This window comes from Lepus europaeus, chromosome 5, assembly GCF_033115175.1.
Source record: "Lepus europaeus isolate LE1 chromosome 5, mLepTim1.pri, whole genome shotgun sequence".
Lineage (NCBI taxonomy): Eukaryota > Metazoa > Chordata > Mammalia > Lagomorpha > Leporidae > Lepus > Lepus europaeus.
The window spans coordinates 71,417,336-71,436,438 of NC_084831.1; the positions used below are offsets into that span (position 1 = coordinate 71,417,336).

Here is a 19,103-nt window from a genome sequence, read left to right on the forward strand (position 1 = left end):
AATTACAGAGTTCAACCACTAGTACTAGAACAACAACAACAACAACAACAACAAATACTAAAAAGGATAAAGTATTACATTGTACGTCTAGAGTCAGGACAAGAGATGATCAGGTCATTGTTTCTTATAGTGTCCATTTCACTTAACAGGTTTCCCCTTTGGTGCTCAGTTATCACCAATCAGGGAAAACAAAAGATATTTGTCTCTTTGGGACTGGCTTAATTCACTCAGCATGATGTTTTCCAGATCCCTCCATCTTGTTGCAAATGACTGGGTTTCGTTGTTTCTTACTGTTGTATAGTATTCTATGGAGTACATGTCCCATAATTTCTTTATCCAGTTTACTGTTGATGGGCATTTGGGTTGGTTCCAGGTCTTTTTTTTTTTATTAAACTTTTATTTAACGAATATAAATTTCCAAAGTACAGCTTATGGGTTACAATGGCTTCCCACTTCCCATAACTTCCCTCCCGCCCGCAACCCTCCCCTTTCCCGCTCCCTCTCCCCTTCCATTCACATAAAGAGTCATTTTCAATTCTCTTTATATACAGAAGATCAGTTTAGTATATATTAGGTAAAGATTTCAACAGTTTGCCCATCTAGCAACATAAAGTGAAAAAACTACCATTGGAGCACTAGTTATAACATTAAATAACAATGTACAGCACATTAAAGACAGAGATCCTACATAATATTTTTTAAAATTAATTAATTTTCTATTGCATTTCCAATTTAACACCAGGTTGTTTTTTTTTCATTTCCAATTCTCTTTATATACAGAAGATCAATTCAGTATATAATTAGTAAAGACCTCATCAGTTTGTACCCACACAGAAACACAAATTCTTCTGAAAGACATCTCAGTTACGTGGCGCTCAACTCATCTGATTTACTTATCAAATTTGTTTATTGTAATAGTAATGGGCACAGGAGTTTTGGACCAAAACATTTATTGACAAATGTTCTTGGATTTAAGAAAAGATGCCAGTAAAGTGTACTAATGGAAATACTGGGAGAGAGATTGCTAGAATAAGCTAGAAAGACAACTGAAGATGGGCAGAAAGAAATACCATTTGAAATGAGATCTGTTAGCGCTAAAGAGGCCAATATGTGAACCGTCACATATCAATCTCTCAGAATCTTGACTTCACCACATTTCAGTTGGTTGACCTCTAAAATCAACCTCTCCATGTCTGAGCTTCTACATCTTAAAATAGGGATAATATTGCTTCCCTCAGAGTTAACAAGATTAATGAGATAACAAGGTATTAAAACAGTGCCTGGTATACAGTATATATTCAGATAATATTAACTATGTGTTTTTTTAATTATCTCTTTCATAAATATAATCTACCAGCACTGCCCTTATTACTGGGAATGGTCCAGTGAAAGATCAGAGTTTGAAGTCTTATAGATTTGGGTTTAAATCTGAGTTTTTGTTTTCTTACCGGCAATATCTGAAAAATAGTAATTATCCCTGGGAGTTTTGTGAGGATAAAATGAGTTAAGGTATATGAAGTGCCAACATGATTTTTTTTACTTTTTCTAGCTTCCTTGAAGGCATGTTTGGGTAAAATTTTTTTTCACTGTTCATTTTACATATGATTTATTTAGTTATGATTTGGGATTATTTCATTCCAAAGGGAGTAATATCACTATAGTGTGCCCTGCTTTCTCATTTCTTCATAATTCTGAAAGTCTGTAGTCAGAGACAAGAATGTGCTAACAATTGGGTCATTGGCTAATCCTCTGTTAACAAGTGAAGCACAACAAAAATTGATCTTTATAAATGTTTGTATTTTACATATACTAATGTATATGAGAACTTCAGAAAACTAATGGAAAATGGATTTAATGGGGAGAGAAAGAGGAGAGAAGGGGAGAGAGAGAGAGGTAATATTTTGGCTCACTTCCCAGATGTGCAGTGGGCCAGGTGAAGCTGGGAGCTGGAACACAGTCTAGATGTCCCATGGGTGGCAGGAACCCAACCAATCAAACCATTACCACTGCTTGCCACTGCTGCAGTAGCTGGGGGCTGGAGTCAGGAGTGGAGCTGGGCCTTGAACCTGGTACTAATTTAATTTGGTGCAAAAATTTTTGAAATCCATATATTGTTTGGTCATAATATGGATTTTCCATAGACTTTTTGAAGATGCATATTTTGCAGATGGAGACATTTCAGAGCTGTTTGGAGCTATACACAATCTGCTACGTTCTCATATATTTCTGTCTATCTCTGAATCAGGCACCATGTGCAAAATCAATTTTAATGAATATTTAGTAAATGAGAAACTATTGAGGTAATATCTGTATTTAACAATGTGGAAATTATATAGTTTACTGGCATGGAAAATGTTCATAATTTATGTATCCTGTCAGAGCCTTTATATTTCAGTATTTCAGTGTTTTAAAAAACATATTCTGGAGTTGCACAAGAGTAAGCTTTTGTTTTTTCCTGATGGCTCTTGTAGTTACTGTTGCAAAGACAAAACATTCTATTTTCAGAAACAAAAGCTGCAGAGTGAAATCACCATACAGGTATTTAATTCTAAAAATAACTTACTGAATTGAGAAAGAGTTGGTGTTTTATACAATATACCTTTTCCAAACTTGCCATTAAACTATAAGGGAATGCCTTAACTCCAAATACTTATAAATACTATGACATTTCAAAAATTCATCATTTACGCATAGTTCTTTAGTCACCAGGTGTTCAAATTGATGTAGAGATTAAACTTCCCTAACCATGGAGACCTCATGGAATAGTCTGCTGGCAAACTTCTAGGTGAACCTTTTATTGCACAGCAAGGCTGGGCTGTACTTATAGAACCACTATTGACTCTGTTTCTGTGGTTATTTACATGACAAACTTAAAGAATAATATTTAGATGATACAGTTATAAGGGTCAATAACTTATGAATCAATGAATTGTACTTCATTCCTTGAAGAATCTGTTTTTTGAACTAATCTTCCTCACTGTTGATGGAATGGAGGAAATGAGTGGTTCAGTTTTTAGCTAGAACTATGTGTAAAAATACTTGATTCAGTGACTAGATGAGACCATGCTTAATATTCAGAGTCATAGTTCATCTGAAAACAGATGTTGATAAAATTCTTGAAAATAGGAGCCAGCATTGTGGATTTGTGGGTAAAGCCACTACCTGTGAGGCCAACATCCCATATGGTTGCCTCTTCATGTTCTAGCTGCTCCACTTATGATCTAGTTCCCTGCTAATGCATGTGGGAAAGCAGCAGAAGATGACTGAAGTGCTTGCGCTCCTGCTATCCATGTGAGAGACCCATCTGAAGCTCCTATCTCCTGGGTTTGGCCTGACTCAGATCAAGCCTTATGTCTATTTGAGGAGTGAACCAATGGATTGAAGATCTGTCTATCTCTCCTCTCTCTGTAACTCTTGTTTTTCAAATAAATAATCTTTAAAATAATTTTAGAAAGTTATTTGGTATCTAAAGAAGTTGGACATTCCCCCAGAAAGTGTTTTTTTTTTATGTATTCATTAAAATTTTCTTAAAATTACATAGTGCGAAGGAAAAATCAAGTAAACTACTGCGGAATCATTTTAAATCTAAAAGACAAGTCTGAACGACTAAACTTTTCATGTATTAGAAACTTGAAAATACTTGTGTCTCTGAGGAATACAACTATGAGGATGTACTTGTAATTGGCCATATCGGAAGCACCTTTTACCTATGTTTCTTATATGATATACAACATTGTAACTGCTTGCATTCTCATTGGTCTCTCCTCATAGGGATTTTATTCATTCAACTTGCTCAACAAATATTGATTGCCCTACTGCATGATAAATGCTAGGGATACATTGGAGAATTAATGGCACCAAAATATATACCTTCAAGAAAATTATATTTTAATGTTAGAGACAGAAATAAAACTATACAAGTGAGTGAAAGATCTATTATGTTAGGATTTTCTTAAATGCTTATCTCTGCATCATTGGCATCTAGTACAATTCGTGAGCATAAGAGAAACTCAAAAATGACCCACTGCTGCGTTGATTTGTTAATGTGAATACTCAGAAGAACAGATGCATAATTCTTGTCTTTGCCATTGCTTTTAATTGTAAGTAGCCATTAGAGTCCTGATTCTGGCCAATGGACATGCAGACATAAGGTTCAGGGTGATGGAATACCTTCGAGAATAAAACTTCAGCAAACCTGGGGTACTTCCAGACCTTGTTATTTATCTCTTGGCTTAATGTTGAGTGTTTTAGTAAAATAAGGTTAATTAATTGATTTTTTTCATGTGATATCCAAACACTTGGTCCTAGCTATTTCTTAGACTAGCATCTTCAATAACAAAGATGAATAATGGTAATATGTCAAGGTGGAAAGGAAAATATTTTAGAAAATAGTGTATAGTCTTCTAGTTCCATGTGCTGGATAACTTTTGGAAGCTAGATGAAAGGCTGTGTGTAATGAGAATCTGCACACAGCTGTTTGGAATGTGAGTTTGGGTGGGCCAGTCAGAGAAGAATGTTCTCAAGACTTGTGAGTGACTGTCACCAGAACCCAGGGAAAATGGCTTCAGACTGGGTTCATCAGCCCAGACATTCCTCATTCTGACCTCAGCTTCCACACATCTTCTGCCAGTTTTATCAGAGTCTAGGTTTTCCAGCCAATTCTGTGGCATCTTCAGTACTGCCTAACTCACATACACATACACATGTATAAATAATCCACACACTTCTGATTCTTTAGTAAAGAACTAGAGTTCTTCCTCTTTTTCAAAGTTGCAGCTACACAATACACAATCAATGCAGTTGAGTAACTTGCTTTTTAAAAAAGATTTATTTATTTTTTGAAAGGCAGAATTACAGAGAGGCAGAGACAGAGAGAGAGAGAGAGAGAGAGAGAGAGGAAGAGAGAGAGAGAGAGAGAGAGGAAGAGAGAGAGAGGTCTTCCATCCACTGGTTCACTCCCCAAATGGTTGCAATGGCCGGAGCTGGGCCGATCCCAAGCCAGGATCCTGGAGCTTCTTCCAGGTCTCCCACATAGATGCAGGGGCCCAAGGATTTGGGCCATCTTCTACTGCTTTCCCAGGCCATAGCCGAGAGTTGGATCATATGTGGAGCAACCAGGACTGAAACCAGCACCCATCTGGGATACTGGCACTGCAGGAGACAGCTTTACCTGCTAAGACATAGCGCCATCCTAAGCAACTTGCTTTTTAAAACACTAACACTGAGTCACAAACGTGAACACCTGTGTATTTTCCCATTATGTGGAATTACCATAATTTAATTTCTGTTAGTTACTTAGATTGTCCTGCATTATCAATAATATATGCCTATAAATTTACCAATTATCAATCATGTACTAATGGTATTTCTTTTACAGAACTATTCCACCTAAGTCTTTATTGCTTGCTAAATGGTTAGTGTTTCTTCCAAGCCAGGTCGTACTGCAACCTTTCTTAAGGCTGGATTAGTGGTTCAAAGAAGGAGGGAGAGTGATTATGAGTGCCTAGGCACTTGTCTGCTGTTCTGGAGAGAAGCCATGGTTATAGGCTTCTAAGTGAACATCTGTTCACAGCAGGTGACCACAATACTGTTTACTGGGGAGACAGGAGAATCAGAGATGTGCATAGCATTAAAGTCAAACATTGTATTTATCTATTTTTGAAATTTATGTATGTATTTTTTATTTTATTTGAAAGAGAGAGCGGAAGGGAGGGAGAGAGAGAAAAGGAGAGAACTCTTCCATCTGCTGGATCACTCCCCAAATGCCCACACCAGCTGGGGCTGAGCCAGGCTGTAGCCAGGGGCAAGGAACTCTATCTGGGTCTCCTACATGAGTGGTAGGAAACCAAGTCCTTGGCCATCATCTGCTGCTTCCCAGCATGTACATAAGCAGGATGCTGGATCAGAAGTAGAGGAGCTGGAACTCAAACCAGGCACTCAAATATGAGATGGTGGCATCCCGAGGGGACCTAATTGCTGCACCACCACAGCTACTCCAAGTCAGGCCCTTTATGTTTGCACATCTTCGAATGCCCACTGTTTGGTGCCATTTTTCAACTGTGTTTGTTTCTGTCTACATAGTGCGGTGTCTTGGTTGGCTTTGGAATCATACCTGGTCACTAATAGAAAATACATACATTTAGTATTTGTGAAGCAAGAGAGCTATTTATTCAATTGTACTTGAATGAGAAAACTATAGCCAACAGACTGTAAATTCCATGAGGCAGGCATATTGTCTGCTTTGTTCACTGTTGGATCCTCAATGCCTAGCACATTGCCTGATACATAACAGTATTTGCTAAGTTAAAAGAAAAAAATAAAAGTTAAAATAACCTAACAGACAAGTATTTCCTAGCCCTTCTTGCTTCCATAAAGAACTGAATCCATAGATGCATGTTATTTCAATCATGTTGCATAATTTGGGAGGCAGTAATGCAAGAGTCTATATCTGATCCAAGTGCTATTGTGTAGGGGAGGATATTTTTATTTCATTTTATTTAGTAAACAATATTTAAGTCTGCAGTTAGACATTATTTACCCAGAGAATGAAGCTTAAGGGAACCCTTAAAAATCCCATTCATGCCGGTTCTGGTCCCGGCTGCTCTTTTCCGATTCAGCTCTCTGCTATGGCCTGGGAAAGCACTGGTAGATGGTCCAAGTTCTTGAGCCCCTGCGCCCATATGGGAGACTTGAAAGAAGCTCCTGGCTTTAGATCAGCCCAACTCCAGCTGTTGTGGCGATTTGGGAAGTGAACCAACGGATGGAAAACCTTTCTCTTTGTCTCTCCCTCTCACTGTCTGTAAATCTCTCAAATAAATAAATAAATAAAATCTTAAAAAAAAAAAGAATCCCTTTCCCAAGGGATCTGTAGATGCTGCAGAAGACTAGACTCTTTCACTAGTACATATCATTATGTTAAAACTTTCAGAAACATTGAAAGCCTCAAAATGCAGATTTCTGCAATAGATGGTTAGATGTGTCTTGTAATTTTGTAAAACGCTTCGTGCATTCACTACATCATAATCTTACTATTGAACATTAATATTATAGGAAGTTATGTTAGGAAAAAAAAACACCAAGACCAAACCAAAATGGAAAGAAACACATTCTCAAGCAAAAGATCAAGAGAGTTGAGCTGATAGCATGTTGGCAGGCAAGATAAGACAGAATGTCAGATGGTCAAGTCTTTCCAGTGAGATTGGAATTTAACTTATATCTTGGGAATGTTAAATGACTTTATTCTGAATTATCCAACTGTGGCATACAAACATGATATTGAAATTGTGGTGGGGGGGAAGCCATTGTAATCCATAAACTGTACGTTGGAAATTTATTTTTACTAAATAAAAAATTAAAAAAAAAATCCCTTTAAGAAGTAAAAAAAAAAAAAAAGAAAGTTTGCAGATCCAGTTTTTTCAAAGCCATACTTTCTTTATTTAAGAAGATTTATTTACTTATTTGAAAAGCAGAGTGACAACTAGAGAGCTCTGCCAACCACTGGTTCACTCCCCAATTGGCTCCAATGGCTGGGGCTGGGCCAGTCCAAAACCAGGAACCTGGAACTCCACCATGGATGGCAGGGTTTAAGTACTTGGGCACTCTTTCTCTGCTTTCCCGGGGTGGGATAGGCATTAGCAGGGAACTGGATCTGAAGCAGAGTTGCTGGGCCTGGAACCAGCACTCTGATATTGGATAGTGGAGTTGCAGGCAGTGGCTTAACCCACTGTGCCACAAAGCCAGCCCCTAAAAACCTAGTTTTTAAATCTATCTGAATTATTTTCTTTACTAGTGTAGATGAATGTCATATTGAGAAAAATTTCAAAGAATTTAAGTTCATCATTTGTGGCAGGAAGCAGAAGATACCATTACAGGAGTCACTCAGAGCTAGATATTTGGAAATTTTCTTGTCCACTGGGAAGGGCTCTGGTTAATATTCACATTCTCTTTACCTTTGGTGGTTTGTGCCTTCAAAATCTCTGTGTTTATATACGAGCTTTGTTGAAACTGTAATACTGGGCCGGCGCCATGGCTCAATAGGCTAATCCTCTGCCTGCGGCTCTGGCACCTCGGGTTCTAGTCCCGGTTGGGGTGCCGAATTCTGTCCCGGTCGCTCCTCTTCCTGTCCAGCTCTGTGCTGTGGCCCGGGAGTGCAGAGGAAGATGGCCCAAGTGCTTAGGCCCCTGCATTTATGTGGGAGATCTGGAAGAAGTTCCTGGCTCCTGGCTTCCGATTGTCCCAGCTCCATCCATTGAGGCCATTTGAGAAGTGAACCAGAGGATCGAAGACCACTCTCACTTTCTCTCCCTCTCTCTATCTATACCTCTGCCTTTCAAATGAATAAAAAAACTTTATAAATAGAAAGTACAAATAAAAACAAAATATGCTCATACATATACAGAGAAATAATTTTTATGCATTGTTGTGGGTATGGATAGAGTGCTATGGGAGCAGAGGAGAGAACAACTGCTAATTTATCTTAAAGATGGGTAGTTTCATGGAGGTGTGCCCATTTTTACATGGTATTTGAAGGATAGATAGGAGGCTATTGAGTAGAGAAAAGGGAATAGTTGTTCAAAACAGATTCACACAAGACAAAGCTCAGAGAGAGAGAGAAGAAGAGAGAGAGAGAGAATCTCCTGCCTATCGCTCAATTCCTCAAGTGTATGCAACAACTGGGGCTGGGTCAAAGCTCTCAGGAGTGAGATTTCCAAAGTGAGTAGCAAGAACCAAATTACTTGACCAAGCCTTCACTGCTGCCTCCTAGCATCTGCATTAGCAAGAAGCTAGAATTAAGAGGCAGGAGTGGGTTGAAGCCAGGAACTCTGAAACAGGATGCTATGTCTTTCTTAACTGCTAGGCTAAAGGCTCACTCCTTTTACTTATTTTTACATTCAAGATATTTTCAAAGTCCCCTTATTTGTCTGCACTGTAAGTCTTTATTTGGAAGTCAGAGTTCGACTCAGTATTTTTTTAACATGTGACTGGGACCACTTATGGAACTAATTCCCCAAAATGATCTCCAAAATCATGAGTGGTCATTAAATGGGTACATGTTACCAAAATATACATTGTTATTATGAAGTCACAATATTGTCTAGAGAGGGACTTTATGGAATTTTTTTGCCAAGTTAAGGCTAGAGTGAGAGATGCAGAAAAGGGCATATAAAAGACATTGGTATCATTATAGTTACCAAGCAGAAAATTCTAAAATGAACATTCCTGAGCAATGGTATACATCATTTACAAATTAATACCAGATTCTTTAAATTCATCAAAAAAACCCTATTAACATCTTTGATTCGTTTATTTCATTATGCTTTAGTTTTCACTGAAATACACAAATATGTGATTCTTTTGAACTTAACAATCCAGAAATATGAGATGCAAATTACTGATATCAATGTTTGTTCTCCTTTGGGTCACTCTATTTGTGCACATATTACTTACTATGCATGTTCTCATTTTTGTAGCTCTGATCTCGATTTGATGTCATGTTAGTGTTTCTGTTATCATTCATTACTTTGTGCCAGTATTTAGCAAAATAACACTATTTTGCATAAGGTGGAATGAGTATCATGCAACACAGCTAATTGAGTTAAAAAAGAAAACTATAGGACTGAAAAAAATGTTTACTTCAGTTGATTTCCTTGTTTTGTCTCTTTTCTAGGTAACGATGGCCAACATTGGAATAAATGGAAATGATTCTATGGAAACCTGTGAAACAACGCTTTTTGCTCTTCGTATGGCAACGTGGAATCAAATATTAGATCCTTGGGTGTATATTCTTCTGCGGAAGGCTGTCCTGAAGAATCTCTACAAGCTTGCCAGGCGCTGCTGTGGAGTACATGTCATCAGCTTACATATTTGGGAGCTTAGCTCCCTTAAAAACTCCTTAAAGGTTGCTGCCATTTCTGAGTCACCAGTTGCAGAGAAAATAAATCAGGAAGCACCGAGCTTAACAGGACAGTGATACAGTGTAGGGCTAGAACAACATTAGGGAAGATTTTGGCAAGATATCAGTTAATTAGTAAATATATATATATATATATATATATATATATATATATCCTAACTGGAAAATTCAGGCCTTGGAATACAGTTCAGTTCTTGGATTTTGTTCGATTAACTGTATAATTGCACATTTTCACTTGTTCTTGTCAACTGGAGATAGACACAATAAAATAAGGCTGTGGGAGTCAAATTATCTGTGTTATTTGTGCTTTTGAAATGAGTGAATCTCTTATGTTAAAGCCTAATGCATTTACCTGGCTTTTGGCTAGAGAATATCTTAATGCTACATGCACAATGAAATGGCTATTTTGTGAAAAGTGTTCTGCAGCTATTCCTTATAGACTAGGCTTAAGGAGATAGGGCACCCTTATTATTTGATGTGATCTGTTTTATTCCTCATTATGTAGCCTCAGTCACTATATTCATGGTCATGACACCTGGAATTTACTGTGGTTTATATAGTGACCACCACATTTGCCAGGTCTGCTTGAGCCTGATCTTGTAAGCCTGTTTAGAATGGGCTCATTCTTGCCATATTTACAAATATGATTGCTTGCATTTATTATGATGAAGGACAAGAATTTTTCGAAGGGAAATTTTTTTTTTGGTGGAAAAAATGGATTTGTAGTTTTCCAGTAATTCCTCCTTCCTGAAAAAATGAGTGATGCACACTAATTTGTGGATAAGCAAAGGCTGTATATCTGCATATATCCATGCAACTTGGGTTATAGCAGTTCCCAAGCTCCACTAGGGATAATGAAAACAAGCAGGATCCCTGCCCCAATGATAGGTGCAAAGAACGTTGAAGGTGCTTTATCTTGAGCTGTCATCAAGGTGGCTGAGAATGAAAGAAACACAATCAGTATGTAATATTCAAATACTGTTTGTCTGCTTTACACCCCCACCCCCACCCTCCCACACACTCACTCATGCAGACGGAAGTCAGACAATTCTGTTGATCAGTTTATTAAATCTGTGAGACAGCATTTTCCTTAGCTACTAGCATCAAGGGAGAAGACTGAAAATTAGCAATGCATTCGGGAACAATTATAAAGTTTAACTGGGAAATTAAGGGATAATCTCTACCCAGATTTCCCATTTAGAATTCAAACTTTTTCTTTTTTGTATAATTCAATAAAAATAATTTCAGTGTTTTTTCAAAATGTTGTAGGTCCATTGGAGAATAAGATAGGTATTCTGCTTAACTGTAAAAAAATTAATTCTAAGAGAGTTCTTTTGCTTTCATTGTCTTAGTTCCATTTAAAATTATCTTTCCTGTGACACTAATTTCAGATTCTCTATACTTAAATTTTTGTGTTTATAAATTTCTGCTTTGGATTGGTAGTTTACATTGGAAGTCATCAATATTTATGGATTTTGGTAAATTCTTGGGAGTGAATTAAAAGAAATTAAGCAGACAGCTTCACTGAATATTAAAAAGTAATCATGGCCAGCGCCATGGCTCACTAGGCTAATCCTCCACCTGTGGCCCTGGCACCCCGGGTTCTAGTCTCAGTTGGGGCGCCGGATTCTGTCCTGGTTGCCCCTCTTCCAGGCCAGCTCTCTGCTGTGGCCAGGGAGTGCAGGATGGCCCAAGTGCTTGGGTCCCTGCACTCGCAATGGAAACCGGGAGGAAGCACCTGGCTCCTGGCTTCGGATTGGCGCAGCACCAGCCATGGCGGCCATGAAGGGAGTGAACCAATGGAAGGAAGACCTTTCTCTCTGTCTCTCTCTCTCTCTCACTGTCTAACTCTGCCTGTCCAAAAAAAAAAAAAAAAAAGTAATCAATTTCAGGTGACTTAAAGAACAAACACAAACACATATTGGCATGTGATTTTCTTAATTTAAGAGCAGCAAATGACTAATCATGTAATTTTATGTTATTTTCATAGATAGAGCACATAGTATATGCCTGATAAATACTTGCCAAATTGAATTGCAAACAATTTCTTTATACAAAATGAATATGGAATTGCAAAGTTTGTGTCTGTTTTTAATTTAAACTGACAGTTATATATTACTTATTGTGCTATATATATGTGTATGTATGTATATGTGTGTATGTGTGTATATACTTATATGTATGCATGTTTTAAAAAAGTCATTGCAATTTGTGATTGCTGTTATATTGCATAAATGTTCTCATGTGTTCAAAGAGCACTTAAAATCCTGAAGAATTTTAGCCGGTTCATTTATTTTCAAAGGAGATATTTATTTCCTACAGGAACCAAAATCTCCAGCTGTTGTGGCAATGCTGTGTACAAAACCACAGTGAATATTATTATGTATTTTGACTGGGGAGAAGCACGGCGGAGAAACTCTAGATCTCTTCTCCTTGAGACTTCTAATCTGATGGGAGTTATTGCTCTACTGCTGTGATGCCTCCCTTTCTATGAGCATCTGCACTGAGATCTTGTGACATGACCATATGGAGATGCATGAGCATGTCAGGCATTGGGGAATGATGGGAGAGTGAACCACTCTCTGCATTTCCATGCATTTCCTGAAAGAGTTGTTTGTATTATCTGAGCAAGTGTCTAAGACAATGAAACTGGTCTTCAGATGGTGGTAAACCTAAGAAGTAGACATCAAAGTTGAAAAAATTAGTAAAACAATATGCATTTACATTGATGTAGGCTTTTCATTCAAGGAACACAAATTTGAAGTGAATGTACCAATGTGCATATCTGACTTCAGAATTTTATTTCTTTCACATAATTTAGCACTTTACTGTTTAATGAACCATGAAGTGGAGTACCCACCAATAGTAACTTTCATATGAATGTTCAAAGTGAAAGTATACTTATTCAGATTCTTGGAAATAGTACAGATGGTTTCAACAAGGTTAGTCATTTCAATGTTTAAAGTCCTGTTTTAAAATTCATAATTAGATCTTCAGAGTCTAATGGATTCCTCTTTCCATTAGTAGGGTGGAATCCACACAATTTCACACACTCTTGGGGCATGTGATTTCTGGAAAATTATATTTTTCTGGACAAATTCTAAACATGTCAGGGTTTTTTTCACTATTAGTGAATTTCACAAAAAAAATCTGACTACTCACTCCCCCAACTCCCAACATGAAGGTCTTCATGATTATAAATACAGAGACAGAAAAAGGTGACTCATAATGCACTGTAGGTACATCCAAAAACATCAGATCCTTTATTGAAGGATTTAATTAAGTGGTAGAAATATGGCATTTTTAATTATTTTCTAAAGATAGAAAAGTTACTTCTAATTATCTGTATAGCTGAAGTGGAAAATACCTAAACGTTAATATATACACATTTGAAACTTTATCTGTGTTACATAACAAGTGGTCATGTTTGTTCAGTTTCAGACTTATTGTTGTGCCTAAATTGAGTTTAGACCTCTATAGGAGCATTCGTTAAATAGTGAGTGAACTTTTGTGAAAATTGTTATTTGCTTTGCCTGTGCACCATCATTGCTCTAAATTAACTGTCTAGGGTGAGAATATAAAGTATGAGAATGTACATTTTCTTACTTCATCTGTGCATTAGAAGACTTTACCACTGGGCACATAATGTTGGACTTTGACTTGTTCCTGATACATGTTCATGGTAGGTGACATGTGTTTGCCTTTGTTATGTGAATAAATGTATTTTGTGCTCTTCATGCTTGGATTGTATAAGAGGGTAAATAATGATATGTATATTTTGTTGCTTGCGTAAGTATGCTACTCATGTAACTTTAGTGTTTTGACTAGCTTAAAACTTCAAACAAATGATTTTATAATAAACTTGGACCAACATATATCAAGAGTGATTATTTTTTAGAAAAGTCATCTAAAATTTGAAAGTCTTGAAGCTGAACTCCATTTTTGTCTGCTATTGGGTGGGAAGAATTTCAACTTGCTTTCCGGTGTTACCCTTTTCTGTCCCTTTCGTGTCCACTCTTCTGTGACATTGGCTTTCTATGTTTCACCTGTGTGCCTCACTTTACCCATGTAAGTCATAATTCAGCTAGGAATTTGATAATTTCCAAAACCCCGTGGTCTAGGTGTATCAGTCAGGCTAGCTTAGGTTTGTCTGTGATAGTAACAGACTCCCAAACCTCTGGGAGATAAGGCTCATAAAGATTTTTATCTCACCTATGGCTTCTGCCCACTCAGAAGAGGAGTTTTGCTCATCATAATTGCTTAGGTGACAAAACAGGCACTATTATATATTAGTGGGAAAAAACCAGCAGGGCAAATCATGCACAAGCTGTTAGAACTTCCACCTGGAGATGATACTCAATTACTCACACTTCTCCAACCAAATCAACTCCTACAGCCTTACCAACTTCAAGATGAGGGGTCTAAGGGGAGGAAAGGTAATTGCAATACTGTGATACACCAGAAGGAGGATGGCAAATAATTGGTAGACAACAATGATTTCAACATTTGGTGAAAAATGTTTTGACTCTTGGCTTCTTAATAGTATTTAAACAGGAACCATTCTATAAAAAAATACTTTTTTTTTTATGTAGCAACATCATGGCATGAAAACATTCAAGACTCTTCCTGAGTACAGAAAAACATGCTCTTGTAATGTTTACAGATATAGCAGAATGCATGGCATATTCACCGTTGATAATTAATACACATTTTAGAACAAATTTGTGTACAGTGTCCAAACACTTTAGTTGCAGCCTGGTCTGAAATGGTGACTTTTTATTAAAAGACAATGATTGAAATGTCTTTTTGCCTTTGCACTTTTAATTTCCTTATGATAAAATATGCTCCCTTTGATAGTCCTAATGTCATGAATCCTATCAAACAGTCAGAAACCCAAAGTAGTGTGATAGCACTGGAGTGAGATTAAACTATGTCTCTTTTCTTTGTCTCCACGTAGAAACAGTCTGTCCATTCATTTTGAATACAAGCACAACAGTGCACAAAGTAAATCAGAAACTTGGCTAAAATGAAATCTTAGCAATCTTGAGTTGTCAGTTCATACATATCAAGTGTTTTGCTCTAAGCTGTCATGGGGAGTTATTGCTCAGACTTTCTGGAAGGGCTGCCTTTTTGCCCTGCATTTAAATATCAGCTGAAAGGAAAATGAGAAAGATATGATATGCAATTATGAGAAAGTCATCTGAATGTTTTTATGTTCTCAAAAACCTCATGTTTATGAATGCACATTTACAGTTAATCTGGATACTTTATGAAAAATAATAAAAATTTCACTTTATATTTACCATATAATAAAACAGAGACAAAGTTGTTGAAATCTAAAGGAACTACATCTTAGAATTGAAGTGCACTTTGAATTTTCACTTTAAAAAGATTATAAAGTCAGGGTTAGAGCTTTTTTTAAAGATTTTATTTATTTGTTTGAGAGGTAGAGTTATAGACATTGAGAGGGAGAGACAGAGAGAGAAAGGTCTTCCATCCTCTGGTTAACTTTCCAAATGGCTGTAACATCTGGAGCTGGGCTGATCTGAAGCCAGGAGTCTGGAGTTTCTTCTGGTGTCCCATGTGGGTGCAAGGGCTCAAGAACTTGATCCATCTTTTGCTTTCTCAGACCATAAGCAGAGAGATGGATAAGAAGAGAAGCAGCTGGGTCTCTAACCGGTGCCCATATGGGATGCTTGCACCACAGGTGGAGGATTAACCTGCTGCACCATGGTGCTGGCCCCAAGCTGCTCCACTTTCAATCCAGCCCGTTGCTAATGCTCCTGGGAAAGCCATGGAAGATGGTCCAAGTGCTTGTGTTATGGGCTAGGTTGGGCCTAAATTCCTATTTCAGGTTCTTGCCTCTTACTTAAAGAAGCATTCTAAGGGCAGGCACAAACACAATGTGCAACATGATAAAGTTTAGTTACAAAGTGAGGAAGACACACATGCACATGTGGGCATTGTTAAAGGAGAGTGGGCCAGGAAAAGAAACCAGAGAGATTATCATACCCTGCTCACTCTGGGTCCACATGGAGGGTAGGGGAGAGAAAAAAGAGAGAGATAGAGAGAGAGGGGGAGAAAGAGAGCGAGAGAGCTTCCCATTACCTCACTCATTATGAACTTAGAAAGGGAAGTATTTACATGGTACCACTCCCAGGTCCTGGGTAAGGGGAAGTACATCCTGGGAAAAAGGTCATATGATTGACAAGTGAGTAGATAAGAGTGCATGGAGTTGGGGAGGTGTGGCTTCCAGCTCATGACCTTAATCTAGTTACTTGTTTTGTCCAATATCACTTGGGCCCCTGCACCCACGTGGGAGACTCGAAAGACGCTCCTGGCTCCTGGCTTCAGCTTGGCCCAGTCTCAGCTGCCAGAGCAGCCATTTGGAAAGAAAAGAGCAGAGGGAAAATCTCTCTCTCTCTCAGTCTTTCTCTCTCCCTCCCTCTCTCTTTGTATAACTCTGCCTTTCAAATAAATAAAAAAACTTTAAAAAAGAAGATAGGGGCATCACTCATACTGGACTAGGGATCATTTTAATGGCTTTATTTACCTTAATTACCTGTGTAAAGGCCTATCTCTAAAACCAGTCATATTCTGAGGAGCTGGGGATTAGAACTTGAAAATATGGATTTTGCAGGGGTAAAAGTGTTACAGGAGTGCAGTCAGTGATGCTGACACAGACCTGTAGTAAATGACTCATACAGGGATTGAGCATATTCTCTGAATTCTCAAAACATTAGTATGTTTATATGGAGGGTTTAATAGATCAGGTTGCTGTCCCGACTCTGGTGACTGATTTAGTAGATCTGGGCTTGGGAGCAGAGAATTAACCTTTTTAGGAAGGTCTCAGGCAATGCTAGCCTATGGACACACTTTGAAAACTACTGGCCTAATTAAGTAGCTAGCCAGCTAGATGGCATGATAAGACATGTACTGAACAAGTCATGGAGCTTTTATATAATGAAAAATTGCATTATCACAGTTTCACTGTTGGCAATTTCATTTCTTTCCTAATTATTTTTTTTCTCAAACTCCAAGCTGGTGGACCTGAAAAATGTAAAAGGTGTGCAGAAAGGGGCTAAAAGAACATGAGGTAATACAAATTGACAGTGAAGATTACACCCCCAACCAAAACAGACACAGATGAGCCGCGGTTTAGCTGGGTTAGATGTCTCACTCGGTTTCCAGAGGATTTTGCTGACATAATCCTAATACTAGAGTCTGGTAATATGCTTAGTTTTAACTACACCCATTTTTCAAAGGAAAAAGTTGAAGGCCATTTGGATTAATTTTACATTATTCTACAGTTTCATTATTTATAATCTTCTTCAATCTGGTATTTTCCAGTTTTGTTTGAGTCTAATAGGTCTTAAAATAACTGTAGTAAAGTAAATCTTTAGCCAGTTGTTGGCTGTCTAGAAGAGCATTGGTATGTATTTTCCAAATAACATATAATGCTAATACTTTTTTTCTGGGACACATAAATTATTACCCAAAACAATTAGAATGACAGTTGAGTATAAATAGAGAAAAAAAAAAAAATACCTGGCCACAGAGTACTATCCTTGATGCATTAGAGATTCGGGATCTTTTATGCAAGTCCAAATAAGTAATGTTTCTAAGGTAAGGAAAAAAAGGAGGGGATGAACAAAAAAAGAAAAAAGCCATAGAAGCAAAATTCCAGGCTTGGTTTTTTTCAAGACACAATTGTATCCAGGCAAATCCCTCTCCCTCCTCAGAGGTATGTATCATTGTTACTGAGAGACTGACTAAGCGTATGAAACATAAAGGCAAGTAAAAAAATTTTAAGTAGTCACTTCTTTAAAAGTATCATTCTGAAATCTCAGCACCAAATAGACTAATCTGTAAAGACTTAACTATCAGAAGAGTTAAAAATGGCAGTAGCATACAGCTGTCTGGAGACTGTGACTTTTTTATCATGTAATGTAGGCCAAGTGTAAAATCAACTGGTCTTTACCTCCTTGGTTCCCCAAATGTGTAGCTAGCTCATTAAAAAATACAGATGCAAGTCGTTGTTTGCTGCTGTGATTGAAAGATGGTAGCTGGTTGTAGAGTTCTAATGTGTAAGCATCTGGTTTGCTTTCATTGTGCTGGGTACTGCAGGTGGAGTATCATCATGTTTTACTTGATGTATAGAGGCCTACCACTTGGTTCCCCAATGGGTCACTCCTTTGATTCTTCACATAGGATTTTGACTTTTCTTCCCCCAAAATAGGTATGACTATTTTACTTAATTGCTTTCAAATTATTTCTCTAGCATTTCAAATAAATTGCTTCATGATTTTGTCTTCAGCAGATCCTTTCTGGACAGTATAAGCAGGCTAGAGCACTTCTTTTTTTCTGAAATTTCTGACTCATCTCATTCTGCCTCTTCTCAGGGTTTTAGTGATAACCATGTTTGTACTCTGAGACTAACAGGATTTGACCATAATTATGCTTCATTATGTTTGTGAAAATCAGATTCTCTTGCCTGGAATTCCAGATGCAGAAATTTATCGATGATCTAATATGGTCATTACTGTGGTATATCAATGTATTATTATGTTATTTAAAATAAACAAAATTTATAGCTTGGAGAAGATATTTGCTTAAAAGCACAAGAAAGGATTAAAATCCTTAAGAACCAGGCCATAATTTAAAAAAATATGGTGGCATAAATAGTCATTTGAACTGCCTATATTATAAGGCACAACTGGAATCATTATTCAGAATCTCATTCATCCAAAGTTATTTAAAAGTGACTGAAAGTTTATATATTTAGTGTATATATGCCAAATTCTACTCACTAATTTTTGTTGTTTTTCTATAAAATGCCTAATAAAATCTATGTCTTAAGTATGTTTAATAAATGAATAATTGGAATGATGTCCATTTTTAACAGAAATATTTATTTCCAGTTGATAAATGGCTTTAAGAAATTTTTGAGCAATAAAGTCACTTGAACTTATTGACCCTGATATACTTCAATACCAACTGGAAGGAGCCAGCCAGGAAAGGTGAACAGGTATGGGAAATGTATTTTTTGAGTATTCTTCATCCCAAGAATTGTATTTGATGTTTGTTTCTAACAATAATATAACTATACTAGAGATATGTAATTGTCACTATTTTATAATACACACCTAAGTAAAAAAAGTGTATTGTAATTTTGTAAAATGCTTCGTGC

The 19,103-nt window shown here is 37.2% G+C and overlaps 1 protein-coding gene across 1 annotated transcript in view; it reads left to right on the forward strand.

Annotated features, from left to right (window-relative positions):
- The window catches only part of PTGFR (prostaglandin F receptor), a 55,629-nt gene extending 41,854 nt beyond the window's left edge, over positions 1–13,775 (forward strand). The window contains exon 3 of the mRNA XM_062191609.1: positions 9,668–13,775. Coding sequence (XP_062047593.1) covers positions 9,668–9,970 — 303 coding nt within the window. The 3' untranslated portion in view covers positions 9,971–13,775. The remainder of the gene's footprint in view (positions 1–9,667) is intronic.
- Positions 13,776–19,103: the final 5,328 nt, after the last annotated feature.